General features: G+C 43.6%; 1 protein-coding gene across 2 annotated transcripts in view; it reads left to right on the forward strand.

Annotated features, from left to right (window-relative positions):
- The first annotated feature begins 456 nt into the window (after positions 1 to 456).
- Positions 457 to 19798, forward strand: part of tmem131l (transmembrane 131 like) — a 152775-nt gene continuing 133433 nt past the window's right edge. For both annotated transcript variants that reach the window (XM_060827627.1, XM_060827636.1), the window contains exons 1-3: positions 457 to 693; positions 2081 to 2151; positions 9215 to 9258. In XM_060827627.1, coding sequence (XP_060683610.1) covers positions 501 to 693; positions 2081 to 2151; positions 9215 to 9258 — 308 coding nt within the window. In that variant the 5' untranslated portion in view covers positions 457 to 500. The remainder of the gene's footprint in view (positions 694 to 2080; positions 2152 to 9214; positions 9259 to 19798) is intronic.

Raw genomic sequence — 19798 nt, forward strand, 5'->3', positions numbered from 1 at the left:
AGGTAGTTGAGCCATCAGCCAGAGATGGTTATTTTACAAGGCTCTCTCAGCCTCACCATGTTAATCAATAATCCATTAATATCTCCATAACCTCACTTTTCTCTTCACAATGAATATGGAAATGAATCATTTACATGTCAATTAGCTCACACCAACCATCCTCTGGAAGTCTGTTCACAAATCCACAGGCACCACCACCCCAGCCGCGCGGGCACGAGCCTCCCCTAGACACGCCCCTCCCCTCCGCGCTGACACAAGCTCCGCCCCTGGCCGCGCGAACCCGAGATCACCCCGCCCCAGTACGGGGCACGAGCCTCCCAGCCCGCCGCGAGATCAGTGACGAAAGCGCGTGTGCCGGGTCCGGGTAGAGCGCGCCTGGGGTTGGTTGGGGGGGGGGGGCGGGGCTGAGGTGTGAGTGTGTCTGTGTGCGCGCGCGCGCGCGCGGTGATGGGGGCGGCGGCGGCAGTGAGTGAGTGAGTGAGTGACGGACGGTGTGCAGCATGGCGGGGCTGTGTGCGCGAGGGCAGCGGAGCGGCTGTCCTCACCGTGACCCCGAGCCGCAGCGCCACCGGGAGCGGCCCCGGCCCCGGCCCCGGCCCCAGGCCCAGGCCCGGCCTCTCTGGGCACCGTTATTAGTGGGCACCGTGCAGCTGCTGTTAGCGAGCTTCCCACAGGCCATGGCCGCCGCGCAAGGTTCGCATTTCATCCTTTTGTGTGTTACACCGCGGGCCGGGGGGAGAGAGGGAGAGAGGGGGGGCGGGGCGGTGTTGGGTTGGTAACGCCGGTGGCAGAGCGTCTCCCCCTCCCTCCCCCCCCCTCCCCCCCCCCCCCTCCCATCCCCCCCCTCCACTCCCCTCCCCCTCCCCCCCCTCCCTCCCCCCCCCTCTCTCCCCCCCCCTCCCCCCCCCCACCCCTCCTCCCCCCCCTCCCTCTCCCCCCCCCCTCCCCCCCCCCCCCTCCCCCCCTCCCCCCATGTCTCCCCCCCCCCTCCCCTGGGTGATCATGTCTCCCCCCCCCCCCCCCCCCCCCGGGTGATCATGTCTCCCCCCCCCCCCCCCCGGGTGATCATGTCTCCCCCCCCCCCCCCCCCCGGGTGATCATGTCTCCCCCCCCCCTCCCCCGGGTGATCATGTCTCCCCCCCCCCCGGGTGATCATGTCTCCCCCCCCCCCCGGGTGATCATGTCTCCCCCCCCCCCTCCCCCCCCCCCCGGGTGATCATGTCTCCCCCCCCCCCCCCGGGTGATCATGTCTCCCCCCCCCCCCCCCCCCCCCCCCCGGGTGATCATGTCTCCCCCCCCCCCCATGTCTCCCCCCCCCCCCCGGGTGATCATGTCTCCCCCCCCCGGTGATCATGTCTCCCCCCCCCCCCCGGTGATCATGTCTCCCCCCCCCGGGTGATCATGTCTCCCCCCCCTCCCCTGGGTGATCATGTCTCCCCCCCCTCCCCCGGGTGATCATGTCCCCCCCCCTCCCCCGGGTGATCATGTCTCCCCCCCCCCCCTGATCATGTCTCCCCCCCCCCCGGGTGATCATGTCTCCCCCCCCCCCCCGGGTGATCATGTCTCCCCCCCCCCCCCCTGATCATGTCTCCCCCCCCCCCCATGTCCCCCCCCCCCCCCGGGTGATCATGTCTCCCCCCCCCCCCCCCCCCCCCCCCCCCCCCCCCCCGGGTGATCATGTGATCATGTCTCCCCCCCCCCCCCCATGTCTCCCCCCCCCCGGGTGATCATGTCTCCCCCCCCCCCCCCCCGGGTGATCATGTCTCTCCCCCCCCCCCCGGGTGATCATGTCTCCCCCCCTCCCCCGGGTGATCATGTCTCCTCCCCCCCCCGTGAAGATGTCCCCCTCCCTGCGGGGGTGACTGTGGGACGGAGCCGGGTAGCAGTGTGCACCCACGGGGCCGTGCCTCACTAACACCGTGAGCCACGCTGCAGCTCACTTCTCCCCGCTGTCCTTTCAACCTGTAAAGGTTTCACCGTTCCCATCGAGTGTTTCCTGTTGTATTTTCGCATTTTCTCCGCGTTTCGAGGCGGTTTCGCTTTGACTCAAACGTGTGTGTTTTTCTCTTGGTTCGAACAGCCCTCGCTGAAATGCCCAATGTGGTGGAGCTTTGGCAGGCAGAAGAGGGAGATGTGTTCCTTCACACTCAGGTGAGAATTTTCAAATAACGTCTCCTTATGTTCCTAATATTCTGGGAAAGGGGATTCCTACACCTGGCTGTCAAAATCTGTCTCTGCTATGTGATTGCAGTATAATGCCTTTTGTTAACATATCAATTTGACTTCCGAGGTGTCTCAACCCTCAATTATGTATTTGTCTCTTTCTGATGGCAAGAGCTAATTAAATATTTAGAAATGCAATGGAACGTGCACATTAACTTGTGCCACTTGCCTCCAATTGAGTGAACTGTCGAATGCGTCCTTTTTTTTGTATCAATACAAACCTGCCAATATTAGTTGTTCAGCTTTGGCATCACTGGCTTGTGCTTCTTTGCCTTGTTATTAGGTTATTTTAAAATAAAATATTTTAAAAATAAGATAAAACTGGCATTACTCTATTTAGCTGATTTGCATTTTTTAATTAAGAAAGTTTGTCAAGTTGATGCTTTGCTTAATGGTTCAAGCAGGAGTATCCAAGGTAGATGGGAAATTCTCCTACCCTGGGTCAGATCTTTCTTGATCCATGTTGATATGATTTCTGGTGTAAGAATTTATATTCCAAATTATATTTGTACGGTTAAATGCCATGGTTTTGGGAGTGAATTGACTTTAAGGAATCTAGTGAACTACTTAATGAATTTTTTTTTAATAAGTAAATGTCCATGTTGACATAGCAACCGGCTGTATTGTGGTAGTTTTAATTTAGTGAGGTGGACTTATGAAGAAGTTAAGCCAGTAACAAAGCTTGTAACTATGTTTGAGTTCACAAACAAAATTTGCTGTAAATGCCCTGCCCCCATGGCTGTGATCACAAAATTCTAGAGTAGTATTTTTAACCTTTTCCTATGCGTTTAGGCAGTCGTATGTAAGTGTGGCTGAAGGCCTGCTGATTGTGTTGTGAGCTGCTGAACTAGTGACCCCTTCCTAACCTATAACATTGATAACTTCTCAACTTGTTCTGATTCTTTAACAATGTAATATCCCAGAATTTGTTCATCCGCTGTTTGAGTCTTTTTGAAATTGCTCAAAATATTTGGGGTAATCACAGATTACAGCTGCACACTGACACACATGCTGGGGCCAGGTAAAAATCTCACTACCAGGTTATAGTCCAACAGGTTTAATTGGAAGCACACTAGCTTTCGGAGCGACGCTCACAATCGCTTGATGAAGGAGCGTCGCTCCGAAAGCTAGTGTGCTTTAAATTAAACCTGTTGGACTAAACTTGGTGTTGTGATTTTTAACTGTGTACACCCCAGTCCAACACCGGCATCTCCAAATCATGCTGGGGCTAGTGTAGTTGGCAGGTGCATGCGTGAACTAAGAGAAACAGCAATTTTCTTCAGTTGCTCTTTGATTTGTTTAATTTTCTTCTACTGGGCAAAGTCAGTTGTCATCTTCAAATGAACCAGATTAAATGTGATTTACAATGGGGAAGGATAGGTTGATTGTTTCCTCTTGTGGTAATGATATTGTTCAGATATCAGATGCATTCTATGATAGTCTTACATGCTGCACTCTGCAGTGAGAATCATACAACATTGAAATGTATCACAACACATTTATTAATGTGGGTGCTATCACTGACTGTAGCAATGTTGGATGTTTATTTATAAATCAAATTTCAGAAGACAAATTGACCACAGTTAATACTCAGCAAGTTTTTGTTAGAGGAATAAAATATCCCAAGGTGCTTCACAAAAGTACTCAATGAAATTTGACACCAAACCGCATGTGATACTAGGACAAATTACCAAAGGCTTGGGTCAGTCAGGTTAGAAGGAGAAATTAAGGGTGAAATGAAATGGAGAGAGTTATGGAGGGCATTCCATAGTTTAGGGACTAGTTAACCATAGGTACATCCTACAGTAGTGAATGAAAATTAGATGTGTGATGGATTTGGAAATGTTTGGAGGGCTGTAGCATTTATAAAAAAGTACAGAACAACCATCATTATTATGGAGCGGGTTGGCAATAGAATGAAAAGTGAAGATGATCATATGATTGATCAGGTCAATAGCTGCAGAAATGTCATGGTGAATGGCGGACCAAATATTCACCTGTAATGGATTTGAAAGTGTGTTTGTAAGTGACGTAGAGTTATAGTCATACAGCATGGAAACAGACCCTCAGTCTGTTCCTGGCCCATATCTCTGCAAACTTTTCATATTCATGTACTTATTCAAACGTTCTTTTTAAATATTATATTCACATCCACCACTTCCTCAATTCAATCCACGGGCGAACCACCCTTTGAAAAAAATTGTCCCTTATCTGTTTTAACTATCTCTTCTCTCACCTTAAAAATGTGCCTTCCTAGACTTGAAATCTCCCATCCTCAGGAAAAGGCATCTACCACTGACTCTACTTACAACCCTCATTATTTTACAACTTCCATAAGGTTGCCTCTCAACCTCTTACAGTCCACTGAAAGAAGTCCCAGCCGATTCAGCCTTTCTTTATAACTCCAACCCTCTGTGCCCCAGCAAAGTCCTGGGAAGTCTCTTCTGAGCCCTCTCCAGCGTAATAATATCCTTCTTATAACTGGGTGACTAGAACTGGACATGGTATTCCAGAAAAGGCTTCACCAATGTCCTGTACAAACTCAACATAATTCCTTCTCCAAAGGAGTTGGGAAATATTTTTACCCCGGGCATAGGCATGGAGAAAATAGGTTGGGAGGGGAAATAGGACTATAGCTCGTGTGCTATACAAGGGTGTGATCAGAATACTTTATCTTTTAAAATAATGACTGTAATGGAAACGAAGAGACAATTTGAGGAATCACCCATTTGGAGAGGAATGGTTTTTTTGAGGTTAGTGAATCTGTGGATTAGTGCAAAGGGCTTTCAAGGCAGGGTTGGTAAGTATATTTTGGACTGAGATTGCTATTCATAAATGGAATCACTAGTTGTGGGGATAAGATAGAACAGTTAAGTCAAGGAATACCAGATCATCTATGATCTCTTTGAATGATGGAGCAGATTAGTAGGCTGAATGGCTTGCTTCTCTGTCTTATGGTCTTGACATGACCGATAACTCCATACCACATTTATGGTCATTGCTGTGTGCTCTCAGCATAATTTTGTACCATTTGAATTGATTCAAAACCATTTTCTGCTTCCAATTTTGAATTTCTCCCCATTTTGCTCTGTCAAAACTAGCAGAAGGTTGCTTGTCCTTTTCTTATTGTGTTGTTTTGCCTTGATTTTTAACTAAAATATAGTCATGTAAATTTGCAGTTTTGTAACAGCGTGAGAGTCACTGGGTGGAAAGCATTAAAGGTATTTTAGGAATTTGCCAAGGTGTTAGGGTGGACAATAGAGAAATAAGATTTTTAAAGGAAGAGTGAGAAAAGATGAGTTGATTAATGGTAGAAATGGTGGAGGACTAAGGATTAGACCATAGTATGATTTGCAGATATGCTATACTTCCCCTTTTTCAGCCTAGACTTAGCAAATGACGATGTAGTTAGGATGATGTTATCATCTTCGAATCAGGATTCCATAAACTCCATAATGGCAGATGGAGTTCAATCTGGATAAATGTGAGGAATTGCACTTTGGTATTACTAGCAAGGACTTATGCAATTAATGGTAGGGGCTTGAGTAGTGTTGTAAAACAGAGTGACCTTGGTGTGCAGGTGCATGATTCTTTAAAGTTTGCACTACATGTACACAAGGTGATTAAAAAGGCATTTGGTACGTTTACCTTCATTGCTCGGTCCTTTGAGTGTGGGGTTGGGACATTATGTTGAAGTTGTACAGGAAGTTGGTCATGCCTATTCTGGAATCTACGTCCACTTATAGGGAGGATATTATCGAGTTGGAGAGAGTTCAGAAGAGATTTATCAAAATGTTGCTGGTTATGGATGGTTTGAATTACAAAAAACGTCTGGGACTCTTTCACTGGAGCGTAGGATGTTGAGAGGCGACCTGATAGAAGTTTATGAAAGTTGATGGTAGTTGTCTTCTCCATGAGATGGAGAACTTTAAGAGTAGGGGGCACATTTTTAAGGTGGGAGCAGAGAGATTTAAAAAAGACATAAGGCAACTCTTTACACAGATGGTGCTTTGTGTGTGGATGTGGATAAAGTTACGTTTTAAAAGACATTTGGATAGATGCATGAATAGGAAAGGTTTGGAGGGATATTGGCTAGGAGCAAGCAGGTCAGACTAGTTTAATTTGGGGTTATGTTTGGCATAGACTGGTTGAGCCGAAGGGTTTGTTTCCGTGCTGTATGACTCCAGGATCATCCTGTTTTTGCAATCATTTAGAATAAGTTGATGGATGGCAGAGACCCTATTGACAAATGTGTAGACATTTCTGCTGGGAGGGTGGGTGGTGAAAGGTTAGCTTGGTTCACCTTATGGGGAAAGGAACGTTGTGAATTATGATACATCTGGCATTGAGAGGCTTTTAAAGACCAGTTGATTAAAGTGCAGGACATGTATGTTCTTCCAAAACTGAAGGATAGGAAAGCAGGATTCCGGAACCATGGATGACAAAGGAAAAAGGAAGCAAAGGATAGATCGAAGCAGCTACAAACTGACAAAGCCCTGGAGTGGAGAGAAATGAGGAAGGAATTTAAATGCAGAATTAAGAATGCTAAAAGGGACCATGAAATGTCTTTAGTAAATGGTGAAGGCAAATCCCAAGGCTTTTTATGCATATATTAGAAGAAAGCGGGAAGCAAGGGAAAGAGTAGGCTCACTCGAGGACATGAGGGAATTTGTGTGGAGATGCAGGAAATGGGAGATATCGTTAATTGTGTATGTTGTATCGGTATTCACCAAGGAGAAGGACATGATTGATGCTGAGGTTAGGAATAAATGTGCAAATACTCTAGAGAATGTCAGTATATTGAAGGAGGTATCCTAAATTGCATTAAGGTAGACAAGTTCCCAGGGCCAGATAGGATCTATCCCAGGTTACTGCGAGAGGCAAGGAAAGTCGTAGCTGGGGCATTAGCAGATATCTCCATATCCTCTTTGACCACAGATGAGGTTCCAGAGGATTGGAGATTAGCCAATGTTGTTTCCTTGCCTAAGAAAGGAAGCAGGGATAATCCAGGAAATTATAGGCTTGTGAGCCTGACATCTGTGGTGGGGAAGCTCTTGGAAAAGCTATTGAGGGACAAGATATATGTACATTTGGAAGAAATGGGCTAGTTAGTGACAGGAAGCATGGTTTTGTCTGGGGAAACGTCATGTCTCACCAACCTGGTTAAATGTTTTGAAGAAGTGGCTAAGATAGTTGAGGGAAAGGCTGTGGATGTCATTTTATATGGGTTTTAGTAAGGCATTTGATAAATTGCCACATGGCAGATTAGTACAAAAACTAAAATCTCATGGGATTCAGGGTGAGCTGATTAGATGGAAACAAAACTGGCTTGGTCACAGAAGACTCAGGGTAGAGGCGGAAGGGTGTTTTCCAAAATGGGGACTGGTAACAATTGGTGTTCCATAGGGATCAGTCTTAGTCCACAAACAACAGAAAACATATGTAAATAATCTGGAGGAAAATGTGGGTGATCTGTTTGGTAAATTTGCAGATGGCACTAAGATTGATGGAATTGCTGATAGTGCCAATGATTGAGAAATGATACAACAGGATATAGATCGTGACTTGGGCACAGAAATGGCAGATGGAGTCTAATCCAGACAAATGCAAGGTGAGGCATTTTAGAGGATCAAACTTAGGTGTGAATTATACTGTAACTGGCAGGACTCTTGGGAACATTAACGTACAGATGGATCTGGGTGTGCAGGTCCACTGTTCCCCAAAGGCAGCAACACAGGTTGCCAAGGTGATTGAGAAGGCATATGACATGCTTGCCTTTATCGGCTGGGGCATGGAGTACAAGAGTTGGCAAACCATATTGCAGCTTTCTATAACCTTTGTTAGGCCGCATTTGGAGTATTGTGTGCAGTTTTGGTCGCCACATTACCAGAAGCTTTGGAAAGAGTGCAAAGAAGATTCACCAGAATGTTGCCTGGTCTCAAGGACATTGGCTATGAGGAGAAAGTGAGGACTGCAGATGCTGGATGCTGCCTGATCTGTGCTTTTCCAGCGTCACACTCTCGACATTGGCTATGAGGAAAAGCTGAAAAGACTGGGATTGTTTTCGCTGGAAGGACAGCGGCTGTCAGGTGACCTGATAGGGGTCTACAAAATTGAGGTATAGATAAGCTGGATAGTCAGAGGCTTTTTTTGTTCCAAGGTTTAAGTTTCTTTTACAAGAGGCCATAAGTTCAAGGTGTGAGGGGGAAAGTTTTTAAGGGAGATGTGTGAGGGAAGGTTTTTCATGCAGAGAGTGATAGGAGCCTGGGATGCACTGCCAGATGAGGTGGTGGAAGCAGGCATGATGGCCGCATTTGAGGCATCTGGATGGATAAATGAATAGGGAGGGCAGAAGGTTGGTTTGTTTTTAGTTTAGTTAGGATATGATTATCACAGACTTTGGAGGGTCGAAGAGCCTGCTGCTGTGCTGTACGTTTGTTCTTTTTTTTGTTCTTTATATGCAGGAGCTGTCAGCTAATCAGAGGAAATAAGCACTCGCTCCAAGGTTTGTTATTTGCATTTCATCTGTTTTTGCAAAGAGATGTCAGTAGTTCACCTTAGAGTCTGATAAACGTATTTTAAAATTCACCAAGATTTGTGTGATAAATACTTTATGCAATTCACCTATCACTCAGCTGCGTGACCATTGTGCACATCCCCTAAACCGTTTAAATAGTCTCACCAGTTCCTTATAAACAGAAGAAGAGCATCACAGCCACAGTACTGGTATCTTAAAATGTTTGTTCCATTCCCCTCCCCTTGGATGGTGTTTTACCTGCTGTCTCCAACAGTTTTAGATTTTTATTTCAGATTCCCAGCATCTGCAGCATTTTACTTTTTCATTTATTTTGCAGAATTTTGAAATTGAGCATAATGCACCTCATGGGTGACCTTTGTTTTTGAATTGCGATGTGTATAAAGGACACTACTGGAGATGGTAATTATATCTGTCATTTACGTAAATTAATTTTGCTCTCCTCTTGCACTGTAGGCTACTTCTGAACAGAGTGTAGATGAGCTGCCTCTGGAACAAAGGTAAATTTTGATTTCTGTTTCCACGTAGCTCTAACCATTACAAAATTACAATGAAAGTGGAGTTAGCTATACTAAACTGAAAGCTTTTAAAGTAATTGTATCTTATATATGGAGTTTGATCCAAAAGCTATTTATTAAAATCGAAAATGTATTGGTTTATAATGTTGTAGTGAGCTGTCAAGCTGGTAAATTGCTAAATTCCAACATGTTTTGTGAACTATATTGATAGCATTCTGAGTAGTAGATAGGTGAAAAAGTCAATTCCCTCCCATTTATTAGCCAACAGTATGTTCTCAAAGTGCTTGTGTGCAATTATTGGGTACTGGATTGCATTAGTTGTGGCCCATGCTCCACAGATAAATCCCTGTCATTGATAGTAGAGATTCTTTTATGCTTATGTAGCAAGCCCTGTATTTCTTATGAGTATCAAGTAGTTTTGAAGAGTATCTTTTATCTCCTCTCCCAGAACCAATCAGCTGGTGGTGCAGGATAAAGCATCTCTATTCCCAAATGTTCTTTGGTTCCCCTCCTTGCTCTCTCAAAAAAAACCTCACCTTTCTTCCCTGAATAGAGGTAGAAACAAGTTATTTGATACTCTTTGTGACAGGAATTCAGGGTGAGTGATGCATTTCTTTCTTTCTCTGGAAAGCAACTTCAGTCCAGTGCCAAATGGAGGCTACAGGGAATTGGATCGGACCGAATAAAGTATTTTAATTTCCAGTATTGAAGCATATGGATCCATTAAGATATCAGCTATATAATACATGTTGAAGATTCAAGCTTCAGTTTCAATGGAGGTTTTACATTTGTTTTAGAACTTGCTGGAAATAATTTGGTTCTTTGCTTTTTTGGGTAGAATGTGTGATGACGGCAAGTGTTTGGAGGAGTTGCAGTGGGGATGGGCTTGGAGGGTAGTGAATTGTGACAGCAGAACTTAGGAAGATGAAGGAGAGAGTTTAGTTGAAAGATGCATACAAGTGGAATGGGTGCAGGGTAATGGTGAGGGTAGAAGTCTCTTGTAGGTACAACTGTAATAAGAGGGTGGTAAGAGGCCCGATTAGGTACCGGGGTGGCGGCACACTGGCTCAGTGGTTAGCATGCTGCCTCTCAGCGTCAGGAGTCTGAGTTCGATTCCAGCCTCAGGCGACTGTCTGTGTGGAGTTTGCACATTCTCCCAGTGTCTGCATGGGTTTCCTTCCACAGTTCAAAGATGTGCAAGTTAGGTGAATTGGCCGTGCTAAATTGCCTATAGTGTTCAGGGATGTGTTAGGTAGGGGTAAATGTAAAGTAACAGGGTCAGGAAATGGTTTGGGTGGGAGGGTAGGTATGCACTTATTTCCACACTCTAGGGATTCTATGCAATTACAGGGTAGTGACTTAATCTTGTGGTTTTGCTGCGAGTTCCAGGACAATGCCAAAGGACTGGAGAAATGTAGATGTCATGATCTTGTTCAAAAAATGTTTCAAGGATTAATCCAGCCATTACAGACTGGTCAATTTAATTTCAGGAGTGGAAAAATTTCTAGAAACAATTTTTTAGGATAGAATGAATAGTTATATGGAAGGTGGAAAGAGAATGGTTAGGAAGATACAGTACGGATTTCTAAGAGGAAATAGTGTTTGAGTAACTTGCTGGAATTTTAATTTTTTTGAACAGGTAATTGGGTCAAAGGGTGATGCTGTCAATAAGGCGTATGTGGGTTTTCAAAAGACAGACAGTACAGGGCAGCACAAAAGACCTTAGGTTTCAGTTCATGGTATAAAAGGGACAGTAACAATATGAATATAAAGTTGGCTGAGAAATAAGCAAAATAATGGTCAAAGGATGCTTTTCAGGCTGGGCCGACATTGGGACCCTTGCTTTTCCTGGTTTTATGTAATGATCTAGATCCCAGTATGCAAGGGAAAGTTTAAAATTTTATCAGTGATATGAAACTTGGAAGCTTTTTGAACTGAGAACATTGACATGTTGGAATGGGTAGGTAAGTGTTGGATGAAGTACAATGTGAAAAAATCAGTGGTGATGCAATTTGGTGTGAAGAGCATGGACAGACAACATGAAAATAGGGGTACAGGAGCAGCAGGACCTGTATGTATAGGGAAGACTAGGTAAGAGAGCAAAGTTAATAAAGCTCTGGGATTTACTAAGAAGGTCTTAGATTACAAGAGCAAGGAGGTGATCTTAAATTTGTATAAGGTACTTCCCAGCTGGTGCGCACTAATTCTCAGTTGTTACACTTCAGGGAGGATGTGAACATGTCTGAGAAAGTGCAGGAGAGATTTATGAAAATACTTCCAAGGATGAGAAACTTCACTGAGAGGATAGTCGGGACAGTTCTCCTTGAAGGACAAAGGTTCTGAGGAAATCAGATTGAAATTTCAAAATCATCAGAGGCCTAGGTATAGTGAATGGGAAGAGATTGTTCCTATTCTTAAAAGGATCAAGAACGAGAAGGCACCAATTTAAAGTCAATTGTAAATGTAGCACTTCCTGGATGTTTGATGAAGGCAGTGTCATTTGAGGTTATTAACTATTATTTCTAATCAAACATTGTGCAAGACACATGGTGAATGGTACTGTCATAATCCTGATTGAATAGCAAGTGAAAACGGACTGGGTCAAAAGACTGCCTTCTGCACTGTAGCACTTTCATGATTCTGGGTGTTGATATGCTCTTTCATTCCATTGATTGGGATGAATTTTGATCTCTTGAGTCTAAGAACTACAGCTTCCTTTAGGGGTGGCAAGACAATTTCATTTCTGCCATTTGTTTTTGTGGGAGGAATCTATACTCAAATCTACTGAGGTTTAGGGTGAATGTTTTGTTATGTTGAAAATTTTCACTGATATGGTTTGAACTTGCTTCATATAACACAATCAGCTTTCAGTGGTTTCCTCGGTCCTGGTTGTTGCTGTACATTTTTCATGCTTGAAATGTGACCGTTTTTACACTACATGTTGCGTTTTGATATTGATCCGGTTTAACGTGTTTGCTCACTTATGTCTTTCGCTGCTTAATCAGCACTGGTTTCTATTACTTTTTTGGTGGAGTTATTTTAAAAGCTGAAAGGAGCTTTAGTATTTTAAGACAGAAAAGCAGAATATTGCGGGTAATGGAAATCTGAAATGAGAATCAGTTAAAAGCTGGAAAACCTCTAGGCCAGACCAGGCAGCAGCTTTGGAGAGAAACAGAATTAACGATTCAAATCCATGACCTTTCATTGAAGCATGTCATTGAGCTGAAACGTTGTACCAAATTTTCAGCGAATGGCAGCCTCTAGCTTGCTACTTGGGCCCTTTTTTAACAAGGTAGTGGAGTTCCATGTTTCTGAGAAAAAATTCTGCTCCCTCAAATGTGGAGCCATACTTCCTCGCAGTTAATTCATAGTGCAGCACAGCGTGCCTCCTTTTCAAGTAGTCATCTGCTGTATTCTGAAAAGTAAAGGAACTCTAAGTACGTCAGGTAAATATGATGCTAGTGGGCCAGATAAGTAGGATGTCAACTAAGGAGCAAGTTGGGTGCCAGAGGTAAGATGCCACACAAATTTCAGGGAGTGTTAGTGAGAAAAGGGGTCAAGTGTCATGAGTAGGATGCTAGATGAGCAGGTGATATCCCAGATGAGTGGGAGCCGAGGTTTAGTAACTAGGGTGCCGGGGGATGGGGATGGGATGCCAAGGGTCAGGATGCAATATTGCAATGCAAGTGAAGAATTGTTTAGGATAAGATGAAGCGAGTTCCAGAAATTGGGTCCTGTTTCCACTGACACAGGTGAAACTAGAACAAGAGGGCATGACCTCAAGATTAGAGGGAACAGATTTAGGACCGAATTGAGGAGGAACGTCTTCACCCAGAGGGTTGTTAATCTATGGAATTCCTTGCCCAGTGAAGTTGTTGATGGTACTTCAGTAAGTGTTTTTAAAGCTAAGATTTATTTTGAACAATAAAGGAATTAAGGGATATGGTGAGAGTGCAGGTAAGTGGATCTGAGTCCACGAAAAGATCAACCATGATTTTTTCGAATGATGGAGTAGGCCTGAAGGGCCAGACGGCCTACTCCTGCTCCTAGTTATGTTTTTAAGTGGGAGGGTGAAGAGAGTATGGTAGTAAGACTGGTTAGTTGGGTCTAGTTTAATGTCTCTTTGCGTATGTGTCAGGTTTGGTGTGGTGGTGGCAGAGAGGTTTGTGTTCTCATAGGGTGTTGGGTCAGGGTCTCTGGGACATGCAAGTGGTTTTGTGAGGAGATGCAGTTAAGTTTCTGTGTGGTAAGTGTAGGGTGCATTGAATAGGTACTTGGTCTTTAGCCTGTATATTTATTATGCTGAGTTTTTCTGATTAGTTATTTTACTTAATTTAATCTGAATATTCCAAAGTCTCTGATTTAAATGGTAATTTGCAGAGGCCTATGTGCAGCTCCTACCTACCCTGGAATAATAGCCTGGCCACTAGAAAATCCAGACTGTTAACTCTGTTTTTCTCCTTAAATGTTGTCTGATCTGTATTTTTCCAGTTTTAATTTTGCTCTTATTTCAGTATGTAAAAGTTTGTGTTTGTGATCAGAGATCATAATCAGATTGTCAATTGTTTTAACTTTCATGTCAATTTTAATTGGATGGAAGAAAATAATTTTTGCCTGCAATTCTTGAAGTTACTTTGACTACATTTTGACTATTTAATCTCCAAACAGGACTTTTTTTTCTCACTGTAAATGGTTTGTATAATTTTCCAATTTTCTCACAACTAATAAGTTACTCTTCGTAGTGATCATGTTGTCACTCAGAGATGGTCCTACTCCTTTATATTGTTGACGTATATACCTAGATACCATTTAGGCTATATCTCTTCTGGTAAAAATCAGGTCATTAGATGTGAGGTACTGTCAGTATTGTATGTGGTGCAAGGTGGGGCCATTCCCCAAACTGCACCTTAGTAATCACCTGAGCCATCTTCCACTTCATCTGGAGGTCAAAGAAAAAGAAAAGACACATCCAACACTGCTCTCATTCTGATTGCCGCCTTTGTATTTGGCAGAATCAAAGTCCGCATAGACACTAAGTACACAAACATCAAGTATCATAACATGCTGAGCTTCTCCCCATCCTCGGTGTTGCAGTGGATGGGTCTACCTTCAATGCCACAGAACACTCCACATAGTTGGACCATTTCATATCGTCTGTCCTTTGTGGAAAAATTTGGAAAGAGAAATGTCTTTAACCACAAGTCCATCATGAAGTGGTCAGCCCGTAGCATCCTCAAGAGCCTGTGGGAAGAGGAGAGGGTTGATCCTGAAAAGTGGTTCCCTGAGCAGACTCTGTCATTTAACATAATGCCTCAGTACCAGAACTTTCCAACAAGCACTAAGATATACCTTGGCTGGTGGTGAGAAGCATACATCCTATCAGATCGTTCATGCATGCCTGGTCTCTGTTCCACTGTGTGCTGCTCTCGAAGCAACTGTGCTGGTGAAGAGACTGTCACTAATTTCTTTCTGGAATGTGCCTTTGCAAAGAAGGAGAGAGAGATTTTGTCTTTTTTTTAATCGTGATCCACCCCAGGCATCTCCATGATGCAGGACTCTGTGCTGTACAGGTTGTTCCCCTGGACATGCACGAGACAAGCATCAACTGACGAAGGACCATCTATTTGGTAAAATATGCTCTTTGGTCTTCCAGTACAAAGAGTTGACCTTGACTGCATGTTTCAGATTAGCCCATCCCAAAGTCCAGCACTATCTGCTGAGAGATGTACTAAAGCTTGGCACAACTACCACCAAGGCGTAGTGGGGAAAGACAGCTGTTGAGGGTCTTTTGTCAATGTGTAACGAATATCCGTTCAGTTGTTATACCCTATTGGTGCCACAAGACGAATATAAATAGTTTCCTGCATAACTCAGAAATGCCTTTGTTTTTGCAACTGAAGCAAACTGTGAGAATATTAAAATTCCGATGTTTGTTTTTAATTCAAAAACTGCACAGTTATGACTTAGAACCTTTTGAATGCACTTCTAAATGATTTTTATGAATTAAGTATTTTTTGAAATAAAAATTGCTTCTGGAGATTTGTTGTAGTAAGTAATGAATGAAAAAGATCAGAAGTATGGGATTGTTGTAAGTTATTATTCAAAAAGTGGGTTCAGTGACATTAATGCCCATAAAGTGCACCTCAGTTTGATTTTCACTTTATTCGTTGAATGTTTTTCGATACAAGATATTTTTTTTAAAAGTTGGACCTTGACTTCTGAGTTGAAATGTCACTTTAATGGAAATGCATGAGTGCTGATGTTGAGCAGTTAGGAGGCTTGTTCAAGTGTTTCAAAACAAAAGCAATGAAGATTTGGGTGTGGTGTTGGTAAATAGCACAGGTAATGGAAAACATCAGGTTCTGTGGTGTATTTAAGGCATTGTGCTGGGAACTACAAAGGATTTCCTGCAGGTGGTAGAATTATCTTTGGTAGTCTTAAGGGAACTTTCAAAGCCCAAGTTGATTGAATCAGTACATTAACTGGAGTTAGCATTGTCTGACACAGCTAACAAGGCAGAAATAATTGAGTGTCCCTCTCTGTCCCCAGTGACCAACTCAACACTGACATCCATTTCAAACACACTTACTCCCACAGCTACCTTGACTACACCACCACCAGCACCAACCCCCCTCCCAGTGCCAGGAAAAACTGCATCCCTTGCTCCTCTGCCTGTGCTGTATCTGCTCCCAGGAGGAGCAATTCCACTCCAGAACAAACCAAATGTCCTATTTCAAGGACCACAGTTTCCCCCCTCATGTGATCGACAATGCTCTTCATTGAAACTCCTCCACTCCCTGCACCTCCATCCCTCCACTGCCCCCCACCCCAACCAAAGGATAGAACACCCCCCGATCCTCCCATTCTACCCCATGAATCTTCAGATATAGTACACTTTTCTCGCCATTTTCGTCACCTCCAGTCAGATCCCACCACCAAAAATGTATTTCTCTCACCACCCTCTGTGTTCTGCAGAGACCATTCTCTCTGTGACTCCCTTGTTAGATCCGTGCTTCTCATCAACCCACCCTCCTTACCCAGCACCTTCCCCTGCTGCAGCACGAGGTGCAAAACCTGTACCTTCATCCAAGGCCCAAAAGGATCCGACAGATTTTCCTATACATCCTCCCACCTCATTTACTGCATGCATTGAGCTCTGTGCGGTTTCCTCTACATTGGGGAGATCAAGCGCCAACTTGTGGAGCAGTTCAGGGAGCATGTCTGGTTACCCTGTGGCCAACCACTTCAGCTTCCCCACTCCAAGGACATGCAAATCCTGAGCTGCCTCCACTGCCAAATCAAAGCCAGCTGCCGACTGGAGGAAGAACATCTCATCTTCTGTCTCGGGAACCTATGACCACATGGTATCAACATAGACTTCACCAGTTTCCAAATCTCCTCACCCTCTACCTTATCCCAGATCCAACCCTCCACTCTCTTGGCACCACTCTCTTGACCTGACCATCTTCCTTCCTGTCTATCCGCTCCATCCTCCCCACCAACCTATCACAGTCACCACCAACCTGCATTCACCTATTGCCATCCCAACTACCTTTCTCTTAGCCCCCTTTCCCCCTCCACATTCCTGATGAAGGGCTAATGCCCGAAATGTTGACTTTCCTGCTCCTTGGATGCTGCCTGACCTGCTGTGCTTTTCCAGCGCCACCCTTTTTGACTCTGACTCTCCAGCATCTGCAATTCTCACTTTCTCCTAGAAATAATTGAGCCAGTAGCATGGCACTTACACTGAGAGGAAAATAAAAGACAGAGCAGCACTTCCGCATTGTAAATCATTAGAATCAGGTGACATTCAGTTAGTGTTGGAGCAGCGTGAGCATGAAGAAACCAGAAATAACAGACAAAGACAGTAGGAAAAAATAAGGAAAGGGAAATGGAATTAACATGACGGGAAATGGAATTAACATGACGGGAATGGAATTAACATGACGGGAAATGGAATTAACATGACGGGAAATGGAATTGTAAAGAATGGAAATGAGAGAACTAGAATTAGAACTGCAAGTGAGGGACAGTGAATATCAACTTAAGGATGCAATTGAATCAGGCGATGTTGAATATGATGTCGTCTCTGGTAAGGAACCTAGGTCAGAAAAGGCCATGGATCATATTGTAGCTTTAGCTACAGCTAAGAGGCTGGAGGTAAAGCTTGTTGTATTTGCTGAAGTGTGTTCGAGATGAGTTATAAATTTTTGTTTAAAGGGACAATAACCCCATTTCTTCAAGGGAAGTGTCCAAACCTTTATCGGTACCTAGTAATATAGGAGCTACTCCAATTCCTTTGCTGGAGAAGGATTTATTTTTCCTTCCAGAGACTTCAGCCATGCTAAACAGTTAGTAATTGGGGTAGGCGGAGAATATATTCCAATTATGTTGTATAAAGTCCGTTTGAAATGTGACTAATGGTAATTGAAGTAGTTATGAAATTATCTGTGGATGGAGTGATTTACATAGAACATAGAGAAAAAACAGCGCTGTACAGGCCCTTTGGCCCTTGATGTTGCGCCGATCCAAGCCCACCTAACCTACACTAGCCCACTATCCTCCATATGTCTATCCAATGCCCGTTTAAATGCCCATAAAGAGGGAGAGTCCATCACTGCTACTGGCAGGGCATTCCATGAACTCACAACTCGCTGAGTAAAGAAATTTATTTCTAGGAAATGATTTGGAAAAAATGCAAGTTATTGTATCACTATAGAAAGTCCTTTTGAAGCTAAAGAGATTGAACAGTTGCTGGAACAGATTCTGGTTGTTTTGTTTGTGCAATGATCAGAGTAATGTCAAAACAAATTCCATCACCAGAGGCCAAAGTAGTACCACAAGTGGATGTTAGAGTGGTTCAATCCCTATTTGAGGATAATTCAGAAGAGGTGTACAACGGCATATCTTTGTTAATTGAGGCCGAGGCAGCCTCAGATGTTTTGAAATTAGTCATGGATTAAAGAGAGATTGGAAATGGCCAGGAAGGTGGAGTTGAGGCTGAGATGAAATGAGCCATGATGGTTTTAAATGGCAGAGTGAGCTCAAGGGGCTGAATTGCCTACTCTGGTTAGTTCTTGTGTTCTTATTCTTTCCTAAACATCTACACAGAAAATAAATATTACTGTTCTCTTTGCTTTTAAATTTTAGTTCAGTTCATGAACACTTATTCTGTATTGTATACTATAGAAGGTTTGGGCAACTGAGCAATAGGTATAGCATATAATCACACCATTGTTGCTTAGTTCCTTTATAACTAGTTAAAAAAAAATGTAATGTTTAACTGTGTTGCTAGGCTATCTGCACTTTCACCTTCATTAGTGAAGTTAGGAATATACTGGGCTATGGATGTTTCCATTAAAAAGCTCAGCCCAACAATCAAAATTGAATGCATTTTTCCATTGTCCAGCTCAGCAAAATAGCTATTGCTTGGTTCTGGTATATAAAAAAAATTACTAGATTCCATTAAGGCATCATAAAAATATTTTTGAACTACACTGAAACACAGAGAACAAGACCTTTTACTTACACTGTTCCCTACATCTTGAGCACGTTTATGGTTCTCCTGCAAATCATTTCCCCTTAAACTGTCATTTAGCCCCAGGTTGACAGAAAGCGCAGACTAAGTTTCTGTATGTAACTAGGATTACCACAAAGAAAACAGATTCCAAGTACAGATAAAAAATTATGAACTGTCAACAGATTAACTCTACCAGTTAAAATTCAGACCCACTTATAAACTATTCCTCTGCAATATATGCAGACACAAAAATGTGTTATGAGCAGACGGCAAATGAGGAAAGCTCTATTCGGCTTGCTGAGATCATTTTGCTGATCAGAATGCTGCTTCTCGATCTTCAGATACTTTCACTTGTTCGCAGGAAGCACAGGGTGGTTGGTTATTTAATAAAACAAAGACCTAAATATTATCTCAGCTTAAAGCAACTGATGAGACTGTTACCTTCAGACTGAATGCTTTTTACTACACAGCAGAATAGCTGAGAGTCCGATTGGCTTCTACCCTGAACTTCCATAACCCCAAGCTGTTCAGTTATCTGGGAGTATAGCTGTTGACAGGCAGGAGGCCTTTGTCATTGTTAACTGGTCACCTGTTCACGACCAGTAGCAACTTGCCAGCCCAAATCTCCATTCATACGCAGCCCCCTGGCTACAACAGGAACAGTAGGAAGCCATGCAGCCCATTTGTATTTGTGCTGGCTCTCAGAATGAGCATTTAATTTGATGCGTTGTCTCTGAAGACCCTGCACACCATTTGTTCCCTTACATTTAACAGTTGTAATTCACCTTTGCGTGCATTGATTTGTATCTTTTTAATACTCTTTAGGGTATGTGTTCCAGGCCCTAGCTGCTCATTAAATTTTAAAAAGAAAACCTCTTTTAATTTTCCTTTTGCTCCTTTTGTCAGTTACTTTAAAATCATGCTCCTTAATCCTTTCACGATTGGGAACAGTTTCTCCATGTCCATTCAATTCAAGCCCCTCAATGTGAATATCTCTCTTAG

This window comes from Hemiscyllium ocellatum, chromosome 1, assembly GCF_020745735.1.
Source record: "Hemiscyllium ocellatum isolate sHemOce1 chromosome 1, sHemOce1.pat.X.cur, whole genome shotgun sequence".
NCBI classification, from domain to species: Eukaryota; Metazoa; Chordata; class Chondrichthyes; order Orectolobiformes; family Hemiscylliidae; genus Hemiscyllium; species Hemiscyllium ocellatum.